This window comes from Pleurodeles waltl, chromosome 5, assembly GCF_031143425.1.
Source record: "Pleurodeles waltl isolate 20211129_DDA chromosome 5, aPleWal1.hap1.20221129, whole genome shotgun sequence".
Taxonomy (NCBI): domain Eukaryota; kingdom Metazoa; phylum Chordata; class Amphibia; order Caudata; family Salamandridae; genus Pleurodeles; species Pleurodeles waltl.
In genome coordinates, this window is record NC_090444.1 from 1,768,319,664 (window position 1) to 1,768,338,313 (window position 18,650).

The window sequence follows — 18,650 nt, forward strand, 5'->3', positions numbered from 1 at the left end:
ACCCACCCCGTGCGAGCATAGGGCAGTTAGTGCCAAGCAAGTGTGTTTCTTGGAATGAGTGTATAGCTTGATTTTATCTAGGAGCCCATTAACATTCCAGGAAAGAACCTGTTTAAAGAGTTCCAGTGTGTGTTTGGGGAACCGGTATTGACGTATGTAAGGCTTTGGCCGTAGGGGCGCGATGTGACCACCTGAAAAAAAAACGTTAGTACAATCAATACTCAACCATAACATGACAGTAGTGTTCCACTGTTACTTCATCCCATTCCCCCAACTGCCCCCCACCGTATACTTCCAACCCTGAAGCATCTGTCGCCCCTAAACACAACCAAAACCTCAAAACCAAGGTATCTGTTATAGGTGTGGGGTGGTTGACCCCTCCATATAGTCTGAGTTCTGCAATATTGCTGCCACCTGTCCCGCATCCGTTAGCAGTCAAGAGACCTCCCTCTCATCTCCGTTATAGTTGCATGGAGTCAATTTGTTCTTATGTCTCATGACAGTGAGGGAGTTTGGCTAAGGCGATCATCCTCGTGGTTTAACATAGATCTGTTCTCTTCAGAGCCACCCGATGCAGTCAGTCCCTTTGGATGACTCAGATTCGTTGGTTACTTCTCCTCGAGCGACTGAGCCGGTCCACTCCACTTCCTACGGCGGGACCGAATACGTCTGCATCGGCCCCGGAACCCCAGCGAGTCGGTGCGGCTAGGTCCCGGTGAAATTTCCTCTCTGCGGGAGGGCCCCTTCCGGATGACACAGTGCTCTTTACTTGGCTCTCCTTCTGCACCACACCTCTTATTGCACTGGCCACCTCCACCTCTGATGTTTAGGCCCTACCTCACCCCCCACTCAGAGGTTCCTCACTTGCTTACAGTCCAGGGGGCCCAGGGTCATGGCAGTCTTGGCATCGCGGCTCCTTCTCCAACCCCAACTGCCCTGCTCCTGCCCGTAATCAAATTTTACAGTGTGAGCGTCAGGGCCACCCAAGCTCCTCCTCTGCCTCCGAGGGCCTATGCAGCCATACCTCTATCTCAGGCTCGCCATGCCGCTCCTATTCTCCGTCCTGCCCAGTCCGGGCCTTGGGACAGGCCAGTTGTTTGTCCTCTCAGGGGTTCCCGGCCCAAGCGCACAGGCGGCAGGACCACCTCGGCTCCAACTTGAACATCTGGCCTTCTTGCGCCCTCAGGGCGCTATCATTTGCTTTTCATTCTAGTCTATACAGCCTGGGCCCCGGGGCAGGCCACAGCGACACCCCGTCGCTCCCGCTCCACCACTCGCCTTCCCGTTCACTCCACAGCTCACCCAAGTCGTCCGCCTCACCTTGCCCCTCTTGGGGCTGGAATCCGATCTTCGGCCGCCAGGCCAGACCGCTAATCGGAGCGTTGCGGCTCCAGCATACACTGCCGCCACTTCCCAGAGGGTCGGCGCTCTTTTCCTAGGCTGTGCCAGTGGCCACCAGGCCAGCAGCCTCGCTCGGGCCCGGACGCTCAGCTGGCCTCCGCTGTCCCCCTGCAGATCGTTCATGCCCCGTGATGCATCTCGAGACCTTCAGGTGGGTTTGCTGTCATGTTAGGGACAGACAGGATGCAGGAAGAACGGGGCTTGTAGCGGCGGATGATGGAGCGGACCGGAGCACTCTTAGAGTGCGACCGCCATCTTGACGCCCGAAGCCACGCCCCCTCTGGATCATTTTTAACAGTACTAACAAGCTGTAAAAATGAATGTCTCTAACACTGACTTCTATGCAGGTTGTGCTCAGCTGCTTTCTAGGTTACGGTGGGACTCCCACTTTGGCAACAGTGAATGATTGAAGCATATGCATCTATGAAAGATCCAATACTGGAGAAAAACAATGCGCCACTGTTCAGTGTATAAGGGAACACTCACTAAATCAATCTTGCAGGCCACTTTATTTTGGGACACTGGGATCTATCTGTGGATGTATCCCAAGTTGCAGTTTTGCCACCCTCCCACTTCCAGGTTTGTGTTCTATACACACAACTCCTTCACACTCTCAAGTGTCTTCTAATAACACATCCATCCCAGAGGTAAACACTAGGGTACATGCAGTTATACTGAAACCAGCAGAATCCCCAATGAGTGACACAGTTAAAGGGCTAAAAAGAACAGACTTTTGTTCATGAGATGGGCATGCCATGGATCTCTATGAATAATATCTGTCTTTACTGAAAATATTTGAAAAGGGGATATACATTTACCCTGAAAAGGACCCTTGCTGACCTGTCTCAAACATTCAGATGGTGACATTAAAAGTCCTGTAAACAAAGGGAAGAGTGAGAAGAGAAAGGACAGCCCATCCTTCTCCCCTATATTACTGTATCCAACAGAGAGAACAAGCTTGCTACCAAGCCAATCAGCTATCCTTCATGTCTTCAACTGAAGTATCGGGGAAACCTCTAGGCTTTTTAAAAAGAACACTCACTCACCAACTTAGTTGGTGCCGTGCTTCATCACTGAGTTCCCACCTAAGATGCTGAGTGTATTTTAGGAGTGCAATGATGCCCGTTTTCTTTTTGTGATATGGTGAATTTGTGAGTGAATTTTAAAACTACCTCCAGGATCTCTATCCTTTAGGGGAAATATTTTAACAGTTGATTCCTTGGGTAGGGTTAGTGGTGGATGTGTAGTGAGAAATTAACGATCTCTCACATCCTAGCCTTCGGTCGACATGTTTCAGCCAATGATGCTTGCTGTATGAGTCATAGTTGCTTTCTTCAGGACCTAAGTACTAGGGACAAAACCCTATACAGCGAACACACACTAAGGCATGCGTATCTGGGGTGGATTATTAGTAACTTACGATTTTCACCCAACGTCTTGTATTTTTGCTGCTACCAAATTAGAGCAGCACGGATCTAGAGGGGTTGTCTGCCTGCTGTAGAACCTACTCCATCGATTCCAAACAGGACTGTAGTAGGTACTACAGTAGGCAGACAACCTTGACGAAAGTGTGACTAGACGCACCGCCCCCGTAATCAGGCATCGTAGCACACCTAGGACGCACTCTGCTTCTTAGGTGGGAACCCAACGATGAAGCATGCCACCAACTAGGTTCTTGGGTGAGGGTTTTAAAAAAAAAAAAAAATGAAAGGTTTTCCTGATACTTCAGCTGAAGACATGAAGGATAGTTGATTGGCATAGTAACAAGCTCGTTCTCTCTGTTGCAGACATAAAAGTCCATCATATGTGCTTAAGTGGACGTAAGCATTTGTCAAAGTTGCAAATTATTTAAAAATGCTCTTCCCTTCCGGCTCAAAAGACCTACAAGGCGTGTTCTGATCTTGTTTCTTCTGATACTGATATTGACTCCCTCTGCACTTTATGTCTAAGCCAGCAACTTCTACAATTACTGGCCTGAGCCCCGACAAAACTTCTGCTTTGGTTCCAATGCAAGTAATAAGATTTGACTTGGACACTACAAACAATGTATTGACTGTAAAAGTGATCCCCTCAAGACATTTGCCAATGTCTCCGAAGCAGACTGCCCAACTACTGCCAGAGACAGTTTTTCTATGACAGCACCTGTCCGAGATATCAAGGTGAACCTATTTTCCATGCCTAATCCACAGATACATCACTGTTCTGAAGCAAATAATTCATTCATACTAGACCCCCAGAGCTTCTATTTGCAAAAACGTGTTTTTTGTACTGAAGGTAGATATTACCAAGGATCCTGTGCTTCAAGACATCATGGTCAATACAGTTCTTAGCATCATAATGCTTGACAATGTGAACATTGGAATCAATCAATCAATCAAAGAGACTTATAGAGCGCGCTACTCACCTGTGAGGGTCTCAAGGTGCTGGGGGTGGGGGGTGCACTGTTCGAAAAGCCAGGTCTTAAGGCTCTTCCTGAAGAGTAGGAGGTCCTGGGTTTTGCGGAGGTGGGTGGGGAAGGAGTTCCAGGCCCTGGGGGCTAAATAGGAGAAAGATCTGCCTCCAGTGGTGGTGTGTTTGATGCGAGGAACTGTGGCGAGAGAGAGGTCGGCGGAGCGGAGGTGGCGTGTGGGAGTGTAGAAGGTCACTCTTTCGTTAAGGTAGGTTGGGCTGGTGTTGTGGAGGGATTTGTGTGCGTGGATGAGGATCTTAAAGTTGATCCTTTTGTCTATGGGGAGCCAGTGGAGGGATTTGAGGTGTGGTGAGATGTGTTCATGTCGGGGGAGGTCGAGGATGAGTCGTGCTGCTGAGTTCTGGATTCGCTGTAGTTTGCGCTTGAGTTTTAGTGTGGTGCCGGCATAGAGGGTGTTGCCGTAGTCAAGCCTGCTGCTGATGAGTGTGTGGGTGACTGTCTTTCTGGTCGCTGTGGGGATCCATTTGAATGTTTTTTTCAGTGTACGGAGTGTGTTAAAACATGAGGAGGTGAGGGCGTTGATTTGTTGGGTCATAGAGAGGGAGGAGTCCAAGATGATGCAGAGGTTGCGTGCGTGGTTTGCGGGGGTGGGTGCGGGGCGTAACGTGGTGGGCCACCAAGAGGGGTCCCACGTGTTTTTGTGTGGGCCAAAAATTATTATTTCGGTTTTGTTGGAGTTGAGTTTAAGGTGGTTGGCTGTCATCCAGGCAGCGGTGTCAAGGACTGCAGAGTCTAGGTTGGATTTGGCGTGTTGGGGTTGCGGGTGAGGGAGAAGATGAGTTGTGTGTCATCAGCGTATGAGAGGATGGTTATCCCGTGGAGTTTGAGGATGTTGGCTAGTGGGGCCATGTAGATGTTAAAGATTGTGGGGCTGAGGGAGGAGCCTTGTGGGACTCCGCAGGTGATTTTGGTGGAGGAGGATTGGAAGGGTGGGAGACGGAATTTTTGGGTTCTGTCGGTAAGGAAGGAGGTGAGCCAGTCCAGGGCTTTGTGGCGGATCCCAGCGTCGCGAAGTCTTGTGCGGAGTGTGTGGTGGCAGACAGTGTCAAAGGCTGCGGAGAGGTCCAGGAGTATGAGTGCTACGGTCTCGCCCATGTCGACTCTGGATCTGATTTCGTCGGTGCATTCGATGAGAGCTGTTTCCGTGCTGTGGTTCTTGCGGAACCCAGATTGGGAGGGGTCGAGTGTGTGGTTTGTCTTGAGGAAGTGGGATAGGCGGGAGTTGAATATTTTTTCCGTGACCTTTGCTGGGAAAAGGAGGAGGGAGATGGGGCAGTAGTTGGAGAGGTCGTCTGGGTCGGCTTTGTTTTTTTTTTTAGGAGCGCGGTGACTTCCGCGTGTTTCCAGAGGTCTGGGAAGGTGGCGGTTTCGAATGAGCTGTTGATTATGGCTCTGAGTTTGGGGGCGATGGTGGGGCTGGCCTTGTTGTATATTCGGTGGGGGCATGGGTCGGAGGGGGAGCCAGAGTGAATGGAGTTCATTGTTTTTTCAGTTTCTTCGTTGGTGGTGGGGGCCCAGGTGGTGAGTAGGATGGGGGGTGTGTGTGGTGGGTTTGTGTTGGGTGCGTGTGGAGGGTGTGTGTGTGGTATGAAGCTGTTGTGTATGTCCAGGATTTTGCGATGGAAGTGATTTGAGAGGGAGTTGCAGAGGGTTTGTGTGTGCGTTGGGTCTAGGTTGCTGACTTTGGGTTTGGATAGCTCTTTGATGATGGTAAAGAGTTCTCTGCTGCTTTGGGAGTTGTTGTCAATGCTTTCCTTGTAGTGTGCTCTTTTGGCGGTGCGTATGAGTTGGTGGTGGATGCGTGTGGTGGTTTTGAGGACGGAGAAGTTTGTGGTGGAGGGTTCTTGTCTCCAAGTTTTCTCTGCTTTGCGGCATTTGCGTTTGGACTCGTGGAGTTCAGTGGTGAACCATGAGGCGTTCTTGATATTGCGGGTGGTGATGTTTTTTCTGAGGGGCGCGAGAGCGTCGGCACAGGTGGGGATCCATTTGTTGAGGTTGTGTACGGCGGTGTTGGGATCGGTGGTGTTGGGGGGGGTTTGTGTCAGTTGGGAGTTCAGGCGCTCAGTGGGATCTTGTCCCACATGCGGTAGGGGGTGGTGTGTTGGTGGTGGTGTGTGGGTGGTTTGTTGTAGGAGAAGTGGACACAATGGTGGTCCGTCCATTGGAGTTTGGTGGTGTGGGTGTAGGTGACGTGTTGGCTTGAGGTGAAAATTGCATTGATTGTGTGTCCAGCCGAGTGGGTGAGGGCTGTGACCAGTTGTTTGAGTCCCAGGTTGGTGAGGTTGTCCAGGAGGGAGGAGGAGTTGTGGTTGTGAGGGTTTTCCAGGTGGAAGTTGAAGTCGCCGAGGAGTATGTAGGCTGTGGAGGTGAGAGTGTGCGTGCTGATGGTGTCAGCGATGGTGTCACAGAAGGGGGGTGTGTGGTCCTGGGGGTCTGTATACGAGTGTACCTCTGAGGGTGGTGGTGTTGTTGATGTGGTTGAGGAAGTGCATGTGTTCTGCGTTGTTGAGGGTGTTGGTGGTGACCTTGATGGTGTCTCTGTGAAGGATGGTGATGCCGCCTCCTGGTTTGTTAAGGCGGTCTTTGCGTTGGAGTTTGTAGCCCTCCGGGGTGGCTGTGGCTATGTCTGGCTCGGATGTGAGGTTTGTCCAAGTTTCTGTGAGGAAGACGATGTCGGGTGAGTGTGATGTGATGAGGTCCCAGAGTTCTATGGCATGTTTGTGTAGGGACCGGGTGTTTAGTAGCAGACAGCTGAGATGGTTGCGGGTGGTGTGGTTGTTGTGATGTCAGATAGTGTTTGCGGGGGTGCTTGTGGTGTTGCTGTGGGTAGAGGTGGCATTGGCGTGGGGCTTGTGTAGGTTGTGGGGTTTGTTGGTGGGTGCGGATGTTGTGTGGAGGCTGTTGTGTTTGGTGTTGGTGTGGGGTGTGCAGCAGGAGAATAGGCAGGTGCGGCAGAAGGGGCCTTGTGTGTGTGTGTGGGGGTGGTTTGAATGCAGTTGGGGCAAGCTCCGGGGTTGAGGGAGAGGAGGGAGTGGGGGTGGTAGTGTAGTCTGGGGGGAGTTTGGCTGGTTGGCGCTGGGTGCGGTCCGGGCGGGGATGGGCGCAGATGGGCTTGCCTCTAGCGCACCCGCTGCGCGGCTGCGCAGCGACCGCCATTAAGAGGGGGAGGTGGGAGGGAGGGGCAGCTGGGAGGTGGGCGGGAACGGGAGAGCGAATGGGGGCGGGAGGGGGGCGGGGACGCAGCAGCGGGGAATAAGCAGAGCCGGGGGAGCGCACAAGGGTCGAGATGGCCCAGAAAGGAAGAAACAGTGTGGTAAAACCAGTGGAAAAAGGCACAACAACAAAAAACAATGCACAGAATAGTAAAGAACAGCGGAAGACAGAAGGAAAAAAGATAAGGTCAGAAACAGTGGAAAAGGCACAAAAACAAAACACAATGCACAGAATAGCAAAGAACAGCTATTGAGATACATGGACTGTTTGTGCATGCAGCTTTCGGCCCAGAGTGAAGTTAAATCAGTCACTGCTATTGTGCCTGCCAGTACTGTTAATCATCTTAATCTTCTTACTGATGAGGTTGTCAAACATCACTCTGCTAAATGCTGCCACCAGTTTTTTTGTATGCAGAAGAAAGTTATCCCTGGCACAGAGAAGAACTTGTATAACACAGAGTCTGTGAGCGACAAACAAACCTTGAAGCACTTACCTTTCCCACAGGCAGCAAGTAAATCATGGCTTGAAAAAAAAACCAAAGAAGGCATATACCAAAAACGTTTAAATCCCAGAGAGTTTCCACTGCTGGGATCGCTGGTGGAAAAGCCATGATGCTAACATCTTCCTGGCCAACCATTAGCAGAAGTGAAAAGACAGTGGCAGGCAGAATAAAAGTCAAGAAAAAAGCTCCTAAAAAAAGAAACATTAAATAAGAATTGGGATAAGATATATAAAGGAAACATTACTTTTAACAATAGAACTGATGTTGGTATGAAGTTTTATGTTTCAAAACATACTATTACATCTCAAACACTGATAGTTGCTGCTCTGCAGTGCAAAAGCTTTTTTTTTAGCAAAATTTACTAACGTACATATTTATGAAACAGTGGGCATTTGCACTTCTATTTGTGTTGTCATTTCATGCATGTGTGTTTCTTTGTATCCTCTGTTATGTTTTTCCATTCTTTTGCTTTATATTGCTTCCTCTGACTAAGAAACCACTAACTATAGTGAGATGACTTTTAGTCCATCAAAATACATTGGTATTGGTATAACACACTTTATTTACTTTAACATTGCAAACAACTCAAGGGGTCAATTTTACATCTTATTATGAATACATACATGTATTAGTGGTGGTACGTTCAAACAAACTATAATCTCAGGATTAGACAATCAGCACTAAAATATCTTTGAAGAGTCACTATGGTCCAGTGTCATTCAACTCAATATACATCTCTCCTTAATTCCACCCAGTGTGCACCCCTACCTTTATTCACAATGTGCGGTTAATATGTCCAATTAGCCCTTCCTCTCAGCTTCCCTCACTCACCATCTTTTTCAGAGTGTCGCTCTTGTGTAGCAGTGACACAGATGTTAGTCCTATTCCGTTTCAGAGTCAATCACAGTGGGTTGGGATCTTCCAGGGGTATCTAATTTGTATTCCCTCAGGCAGTCTACTAAGAGGTTCCAGGCTTTGGCCTTGTTGAGCAATCCGTATCTCCTCCTTGCCTCCTGGAAGAGTACAGCACTTTCATATTCTGCCTTTGGAGAAGTTCTCTTCTCCATTTAACCAGACTAGGCCCACAGGGATCCTTCCAATACATAGTTGTTTCCTTTTTTGCCAGAACCAGGGTGAGGTTCATAAATCTAGTGGTGACTTTACGATTATGTGGTCGAGGATACCCTGCCAAGAGGCACGCCACTGACTTTTGTTAACATTCCACACCACTCTCTCCAATTACTAGCCAGGGCTGGGCAATCTCACACCATGTGTAGCAATTCGTCTGGTGATGCCGCCAGAGGTGTCTCCCTATCTTCCCCGGGGTAAGGTATGCCTGATGCAGAATGTAGTAGTTGATCAGCTTAAACCTTGCATTCCTAGATATTTTATAATTCACAGGTAGGATTGCTGCCCACTGATCCTCTGTGATCAGGAGCCCAAGGTACCCCTCCCATTTCTCTTTCAGTGTTTGTAAAGGCTTCATGATCCCAGATCATGGTCACTGCCCTCACTCGCCAGTCTAGGTACATAGTATTCAACAGCTTTCAAGTGAGGGCGGTTCATCTGCTGCTACCAGCCAGAGGGAGCACACTGCAGCAGTTAAAGTGCGGTGTAGTAGGAACTGAATTCTAGTGATCTCAAAAGTTGTAGAAAAATCCTCAAATGGCAGTAATACTCCATTCCTGTAGAGATCTCTTAGTCGGATGACCCCAGCCAGGGTCCACCCTCCAAATCCCCTCAGCTTGCCTCTCTGTATTAATTGCTTCAAGCATTGCAATGGGAGATGAAATTAGTTACTTACCTGTAACTGCAGTTATCCAGTATTGGTATCTTTCATAGATTCACATGCTTGAATCTTCCCTGTCGTCGAAGTGGGAACCTCACGGTACCCTATAAAGCAGTATATAATAATAACCATACAGCCTACAATGCAACTAGGCCTACATTTGCTAGTCTGTCCATGTCATTTTTTTTAAATGGACCAAACTTGAACCATAACCAATCAGGTGACAACACTCCCAAGAGAAGCTCCCTGCCTCAGATTTTCAGCATGAGAGTAAACTATGTCACCTAGGTCAGTAAAAGAGAGCCTCTAAGGGGAGGAGGGCGGGTCACCTGTGAATCTATGAAAGATACCAATACTGGATAACTGCAGTTCCAGGTCAGAAACTAATTTCTTATCCAGTATTGGATCTTTCATAGATTCACATGCTTGAATCCGAATAACAAGCAGTATAATAAAATTGAAGCGGATGGTGGGAATGAAAGTATTTTGTTTCTCCCTCTTTTTTTTTAAATTTCATATAATCAACTATATATAGCAGTCATAGAAACACCATACTGTATGTAGAGATGTTTAACTTGGAACAGTAATAAGACACAAGAATAATAGATTATAATCACCAGTAATAGAAAACAAAATTCTGCATTACCATAGAGGCTCACCTTACTGGAACAGGTGTCGTAGAACTACTTGGCCCACGGACGCATCCTTCCTATCGGTGGCCTGAAGGCCGCAGTGCTTTGTGAAGGAGTGGGTACTCTTCCAAGTAGCAGCACGGCATATTTGATCTAGCGGAACCCCAGCAATCAGAGCCGCAGAGGAAGAAACTGCCCTTGTTGAATGTGTTCTAGGCTGTCTTTGTAGAGGTTTTCCTGCTGTAGAACGTCAGAACTGAACAGTTGGTGATATCCACCTTGCTATTGTTGGCTTTGTTACTGCGAACCTAGAAGTCCAGGTCTGTAGGAGAGAAATAATTGATCAGATCTGCGAAAAGAAGTTTTAGTTCTCTGAAAAAAGAACTTAAGACATCTCTTCACATCCAACCTGTGGAGGATTTTTCTGCTGGTGATGTTGGATTAGGAAAATATGTCCGAAGAATAACTGGTTGATTGAGATGAAATTGAGAAGGAACTCTAGGAATGAATTTTGGATTTGTTTTGAGAATGACGAAATCCTCAGTAAAACGAGGAAAGGGCTTTTGTGTAGTGAAAGCTTGGATTTCACTGACTCTTCTGGTGGAAGTGATTGCTAGAAGGAAAGCTATCTTCCATGTAAGGAACTTGAGGTCTGCCTTATGTATATGTTCAAACAGGGATTTCATGAGTTGTGAGAGTACAATGTCAAGGTGCCATTCAGGAGGAGGCAACATTACTGGAGGAAAGATCCTGAATAAACCTCTCATGAATTGTTTGATTAGACGTGATGAAAAAAGTGAGGCCGTGTTTGAAGAACGTCTGTTTGTTGAGATTGCTGCCAAATGCACTTTCATTGAGGAATGCACGAGCCCGGATTTTGCCTGTATTAACAGGTAGGGTGATATTTGTTCCGGAGAGGCCTCATAAGGGTGTGAGTTGTGCTGCAGACACCAACAACAGAACCGTTTCCATTAAAGTCGATACGTTTTGTTTGTGCTGTCTGCTCTCACTTTAGAAAGCATGTTTCTACATTCTGGGGTGATCCTGAGATGCTGGAACTCATGGAATTCAGAAACCATGCATGCAAGTGCAGTGACGTTGGATCTGGATATAGTATCTCCCCTTGACGCATTGAACATAGCGTTGGAGGAAGAAGCAGAGATGTGGTTTCTGACATTAGTAGAACCTGTGTTCCAGTATTGTCTGGGCCATCTGGGAGCGATTAGTATTAGGCGACACGACTTCGTCTTCATCTTGGCTATGACTTTGGGAATCAATGGGATGGAGGGGGAAGCATACCCATAGATCCCGGACCATCGCATCGAAAGGTCATTCCCCCAAGACCCTGGGAGGGGATACCGACTTGCATAAAACCAGCATTTGGTATTGCAGTTCGTTGCAAAGAGATCTAGAGTTGGCCTCCACCATGTTGCAAATATTTTGTCTAGTTGGGCTTGATTCAGTTCCCATTCGTGACAATCGCTGTTGGTCCTGCTGAGTGCATCCACCAGCGCGTGGAGCACTCCGGGAACATGATCGGCCTTCAGAGAGTTGTTGTGTTTTATGAGGCAATCCAATAGTAACTGAGCTTCCTGTGAGAGCGTGTAAGACATCGTGCCTCCCTGCTTGTGTATATAATACATGCTGGTTGTGTTGTCTGTCCGCACCAGCACTCGAGACCCTTTTATCCTCGGGAGGAATACCTGCAACGTCAGAAAGATGGCTTTGAGTTCTAGGCTGTTGATATGCATCAGCCTTAGACAGCTTGACCATTTCGCCTGGATTTGCAGATCTTGGAGATGAACTCCCCATCCTTCCATAGAAGCGTCCGTCGTAATTATAAACTGTGGGACTAACGGAATGTACATGAGGCCTTGAGAAAGATGAGACTGGTGAGCCCACCAGTCCAATGCCTTTACCATTTTTGGTGTAACAAGAATGAGATCCTCAACGAACATTGCGATTGGTTCCACTGAACGTGCAATTCTTCCGGCAAAGGTCTCATTCTGAGACATGCATTTAGTACCAGGTTGATTGTGGAAGATATCATACCTAGGAGCGATCTGTACAACCTCACTTAAATGAACTTACTTTTTGATATTATTTTGGTCAGAAATGCTAGCCGATTCTGTAGTTCCTGTGTAAGGAAAGTTTTGTTCAGCTGCGTCACCAGGATAGCTCAGAGAAAGGTCATCCTCTGAGTGGGTATTGAGCAAGATTTTTTGACACGGACTGTGAGAGCTAGTTTTTGAAAAAGTGCAAAGCATTGTTTTGTCGCTGCCAATGTTCCTTGCGGAGTTGACGCTTTCAGTAGCCAGTCGTCTAGGTATGGAAAGACCTGGTGACCTTGCTTCCCGAGAACAGCTGCTTCTGGGGCTAGACACTTGGTGATTATGCGGGGAGCGGACCACAGCCCGAAGGGAAGGACTCAAAACTTATAGTGAGTACCAGCCACTGTGAATCGAAGATATTTGCGATGCTTGGGATGAATGGGGATATGAAAATAACCATCCTCCAAGTCTAGAGGTGTCATATAGTCTCCGTTGTTTAGCAGATTTAATATGTCTGAAACAGTGATCATTCTGAAAGTTTGTTTGAGGAGGTACTTAATGAGATGCTGGAGATCTAGAATAGGTCTCCATTCCCCTGTTTTCTTTCACACGAGGAAAAAACGGGAATAGAATCCTTTTCCTCTTTGAGCCATTGGAACTTTTTCTATTGCTCCCTTCAGAGGCATCGCCTTGGTCTTTTCTTTGAGTAAGTGAAGATGCGGGGATTGCGTCCCTTTTGGGAGATTGGTTGGTGGTTTTGACGTGAATTCTAAGGTGTGGCCATAAGCTACTATGTCCAATATCCATTGATCCAATTTGGATATGTTTGCCCCTACTTGATGCTGGGAAAGTTGAGTAGATGGTACTTCAACTAGGTCATTGCTTGCATCCTGTCTCTCTGGGTTGATGTGAAGTTCTCAGACAGGCTCCTTGACTAGAGAAACCAGCCGTAGTTGGTTGACAATACGACTGTGATGTTCTGTGTTGCTGGTACGGTTGAAACGGTATGCATGTGTTGACGGTGTCATCCTGGGCGTTATTGGAGGTGGAATATCTTATGCCCGAACAGAAGCTGTACGTGGCAGAGAAGATGGTGGTACCTCTGTCTGTGGAGGAAAGCGCCGCCTGTAATCGGACAGCATGTCCTGAAGATCCTTTATCAGTGAACGAGGCATAAATGCATGCTCCTGTGGACGATGGAACTCCGGATAACAGTGGTGCTCAGTGTATTTTTGAGTAGAGGATGTGCAATAGTATCTCTCAACATGCTGATGTTGATCATCCTCATAATATTCTTCTTCTTCCTCTCCCTGATAGTTCACGTAAAGTTCTGAAGGACTATGAGCCTGCCCAAAAGGTCCCTCATCATCTGAATCCTCCATGTCTAGTAGGTGAGTTGAAAAAAGAGGTGAATTGTTTGCCGCGCATGCCATGGTGGGTTTATGGAAAGTTGTAATTTTTATCCTCATCAACAGTGTTTTCGTCAATGGTATCGCCAACGGTGGTGTCGATGGAAGCGCCACTGATGGGGATGCTGTTGACGGTGCCGCCGATGAAGTCTTCGACGACTTCGAGGATCTCGTAGATGAAATTGGAACCTGCATGGAAAATGTTGTGGTCGTCAATGCAGATGGTCTTGTCGACGATACAGTGGTCGTCGACGATGTTGCTGTCGACGGTGGCTTTGTCGTAGATGGCAAGACAACAGGAGATTTTTGTCCCCTTTGTTTTGGTGGCTTACAGGGGGTAGCTGGAGCAGATTAAGCTTCTCTTTTTTTGTTTTTGTTTTTCTTTCTTTTTTTGACTCCTTAGACTGATGATGAATTTTGAGAGATTTTCTGCTCTCCTCAGAAGTTCCTTCCAGAGATCTAGCCCTTTTGTGAGATTTAGGGACATAGTTACTGTCCTCATCAGAGGATGTTTTTTGGGCTTTAGTTTTCTGTAGCCACAGCAACAATCTGCCTTCTCTGTCTCTCAGAGTTTTTGGTGGGAAAGTGCGACAGATTTTGCATTCTTTTGCCTTATGTTTTTATCCACGGTGAAGCCGCCCCGGAAAAGGTGGCGGATTGGCGGGTTGTGATACTGTGGGCGGTACACTGTCTTCCGCCTGTCTGTTGGCGGTGACCGCTGCACTGCTTGCCTGTACCGCCGTGGTGGTCGGAGTGTTAAAGTGGCTGTCTATGTTGGCCGTTTCCACCACGGTCATAATTCCCTTTTTTTGACTGCTGGCCTGTTTGCTGTATTACTGCAGCTTTAACACCATCCGCTTGGGTTGTAATGACCCCCTTAATGTGTATTGGAGGAAGCTGTACACAATTGCAAGGAGCCACTACAGGGGATACGGACTACATTACTTGTCAACTAAAGACAAAAGGTCTAAGGGCCTAATTACGACCTTGGCGGGTGGAATACTCCATCAAAAAAGTGACAAATATCCCGACCGCCATTTTACACGTTCCATAGGACATAATGGCACTTGTAATAGGGCGGACGGGATATCCGACACATTCGTGACAGAGGGTCCAATACGCCAAGGTCGTAATCAGGTCCTAAGTCTTCATTACTATAAATTTAATCTAGCTTGAACTCCACCAAACATTGATCCTATTTTAATGACATGTTTCAAATGTTTCGAATCAAACCATAAGCAGGTTTAAACTGCAAAGTTCTGCATGGCATACTGCTTACCTATTTTTCCTCCAAACTCTAGATCTTTTGTATGTCCTGTTTCTTTCTCAAGATATTTCTCTTCTCTTTGTTTCAGTTCTTTTGTTTTAATTTCTTCTTTTCTTGGACGTAGAGAATACTGAAATAACACAGGATCTCTTTCTAGCTCCTTGTCATATGTTGGCTGTGAAAAAAATTAAATGTTTTTTAAATAAAAATACACACAATATTTAAGGTATCATTCACACTAGAAAAGAAACCTGTCTTATTTCTTTCAACTGAAGTCATTATGATACGGTGCTAAAGTTGCAGAGGTCATCAGAGAAGTACCTAGAAGATACCTATCTGAGAAGACAGCTTTGTTTTTAAAACAAAGATGAGCTAACATCATTATCAATAAGTTACCAAGTTTACATGGAAAAACACAGCAAAATATATTTGAAAAGTGTAGCACGCACATTTTTGTTAGATCTTCACGGTCACCTGATTGACTTCACATATCAAGGAAGGAAAAATTATCCTAGTTCTCCATCACAGGAATATTAACTGCTATCATTTACACTTAACAGATGTTCGGAACTTGCACAGATTGAAACATGTCCATTTGAAAGGTTCTAGGATTAGAAGCTGCAAGTAAATTTTCCTGCAGACGCCTGGCAGTCAAATGAAGCCAAATGAATATCAAAGCAGCCAGGACTGTATATTGTAATGTAATACTTGGCCTTTGCTACAGGACAGCTGATGAAGGTGTGGTTTACACTGGATCACAGTTTCCTCAGACATTCTTCACAGCACCAAAACCAATTCTGCCTTCCACCAACCGGTGATGATAGAATCCTAGTGAGTGGTCCTTACTTCATTTTGCCTAGAAGCCTGGGAGTTAATTGAAACTAATGTAAGTTTTAGAGAAACGTGCAGAATGAGCTGTCAAAAACGTCTCTCCTTATAACACTGGCCAGCTCAATTTGTGTGTGGTATTCAGATATATTGTGAAAAGATTTCACTGCAGTGCCCCCCCAGTGCTGGAATATAGTCCACACTGTTTGTGCTGCTCACACATTGCCAGTTCACAGGATATATTCTTCAAACAGCTCCATGCTGAATTGCAGAACAGAATGCCACACACACTGAGCTTCCAGCTATAGAAGAAGGTGTTCTTTCTTGCTTTCCGAAGTAAAACATGTTTGGCCACATCATTTGTTGACATCATCACCAAAGAGGTCCTTGCTAACTACAAGAATTCTTTGAGGCCATTCTGCAGACCCTAAACACCATATGGTTGATGTGTAGGCTGGACTCTGCTGCAGACTACAAGATGCTGACATTCAAGTCCTAAAGATGTGGAGCATAACCCTGTTAGAGAAACACTGACTGTGAGAAATACCAGTGACATAGATGGGGCTAGCTGTTACCCACAAATATATTGTTACTGTTTTACCACCACTGAGATGCCATTTTAACTGAGGAGTGTCCTTGATGAGGTTCACACAGTCTCAGGTGACAACTGCATGTTCATTTCCTTTGAAGTGATCCCATGAGGAGACAGCACAGCATTAGAAAGATAAAGCTAGACAAAAAAATATAACAGGTTTTTCAGATTTCCAACCGTACCACTTTTCTAAACAGTAGCAAACAGGTTAAGATGATGAGATTGTGGCCAATCTTCTCAGAGTGGTACGCTGGCTCTTCAATGGTGATTATTCTGGTGTCCAGAAAAAAAAATTGTCAGAGGATGCTGTATTGATTTTTTTTAAAGGTTTACAGTGAGGATTTGAGTTAACAGCAGATGCATGTTGAATGTTAGTGCTTGTTGGGGCCTGGCTTAGTGCAGACAGCTTGATCATCTAGTTCATGGGGTCTCCAAACTGTTCAGTACAAGGGTCACGTTGTATATTTTACAAATATTTGTGAGCCTAAAAAAAACACTTTTATAAATGAATAAATATAATTAGAACAAAACAGAAAGGTGGCAATTACAAAGAAACAATGCTGTGCTTAAACTGAGAAATGATATACACTTAAGAAATGAGTAAAAATGTCACACATTAGCAAATGCTCTGACACAATAATTATTTAACTGTAGATAAGAAAAACAGGCGATTCATTTTATAAATAATTTAAAATATTGACATTTTAAAAATTTACATGAATTGCAAATGTTTTCAATTTTGTTGCAAACAATAAGAAAAATAAACACACTCCAAGAAAGAACTTCAGTAAAACAAAGCAAAGAAATTCAAAATAGCCATTAATAAAGGTTGAACCAAAATAAATTCAGCCTCACCGTCCTACACAATTCTGGCAATAGGAGTTTTCTGCAGCATGGATAATCTGCACTAGGAACTTGTGTGTTTCAAAGACAGAGCATACAGGACATTGCTGGGCCAAAATTTACAACACAGAAGATTCAAGAGGCTCTGCAGCCACCTACAAACTACCAAAGGAATTGGATAAATATTTCCCTTTGATCACAGAATCCGAGGATGTAGAAAACAACAGACGGCCGGATAAAATCTTGCAGAGTGCTGAATGTGGCCCGCAGGCCATAGTTTGGAGACTTCTGATCTAATGCACCAGCTATGGGTACCCCCACTCGCCTTGTGTTTGGAGGTATGGTGCCATAGAGCACTCTGAAACCAGAATAGTTTTCATAGCTCTGCAGAAAGCCTAAAGACCTTCATTTATAGTGCCTAAGGAACTTGTCTTCTAAAAATACTGACCTGCATCAAACTGCATATTTGTTACTTTTGGTTGCACCCCGGGTCTAATGATGGTGCTTTCCAATCAAACATACCTGTGCACTGAAACAGCATTTCCAACCTGGTTTTGGCATAATTCACTGAAGCATCATAATTACTGATAAAGGTTGCTCATCCTCATTTAACCACTTGCTTCTCTCCTGGTGGGTTTCGATACTTTGGGGCATGTCCCACCTGAACCTTTATACATTTTTATCCACAAATGATATTGAGGCCAAATATGCACCCTTTTTTCCTATACATCTGGGGCTATGAAGGCAATCCGGGATTGTGATTCCCTAGGGCAACCAAGCAAACAGCCAAAATGTGGCTAAATTCTGAGTTTTTTTTTTTTTTAAAAGGGAAAAAAGTTTCCCCTCTTCACAGCTTTCAGAAACAGAGTTGGAAAATAAAAACATTTTTTTCCATCACAGGCAATTTCCTAGGTGGTGGTCTATAGTTCCTATTTTTACTGTTTCTACCTATATGCAGTATCTGTTAGAAAGAGACATGAAATCCATGGGTGAACCTGGAAAGCTATACATTTGTGGAAAATAGACAACATTTTGTAAAAGGTAATGTTGTAGCTCATGCATGATTTTCCAAAATAAACTAACTCTTGAAATCAAAGTAGGCCCACCCACACCTATCAAGTACTGTTTTTAATGGGAGACAGGTGAGAACAAACAATGCTAAGCTTTTGGCCCCTGCTGAACGTGACAGAGATTTCAGTCACATAAAATGGGGCAAAATTGCATTTTTGATCCATATATTGAGATTTCTACAGAATCCTGGAAAACATATTGGGACACATGCAAGTTACACCACCCTTAATTCCCCAGAGTCTGAAGTGTTCAGAAATGGGCAGAGTTGGTAAGGTTTTCTGGGAGGCAGTCAAGCCTGTGCCTGAATAAAGTAGCAATTCTCCCATACCAAACTGGAGGAAAAATAGATTTCTTTGAGTGTGATGCAGAACTGCTGGTCTAACCGCTGGGTCAGACCACACCGCCAAAATCAAACAGTAGAGTTGCGCAAAATTGTATTTGTTTTTCCAGGCTGAAGCCCTGCAAGTATTCGCAAGGGCTCTCTGACAAATGAGGCACAGAGCTGTCACATTTCCCAGGAGTTTTGACAGAATACTATAGCTGCAGAAACCCCAAGTGCATCTTCCTCCTCTGAGAGAGAGA

General features: G+C 45.7%; 1 protein-coding gene across 2 annotated transcripts in view; it reads right to left on the bottom strand.

The window, feature by feature from the left end:
* The window catches only part of LBR (lamin B receptor), a 489,903-nt gene that overhangs the window by 203,720 nt on the left and 267,533 nt on the right, over positions 1-18,650 (bottom strand). For both annotated transcript variants that reach the window (XM_069236198.1, XM_069236197.1), the window contains 2 exons: positions 14,747-14,909; positions 7,578-7,774 (listed from right to left, as the gene is read on the bottom strand). In XM_069236198.1, coding sequence (XP_069092299.1) covers positions 7,578-7,774; positions 14,747-14,909 — 360 coding nt within the window. The remainder of the gene's footprint in view (positions 1-7,577; positions 7,775-14,746; positions 14,910-18,650) is intronic.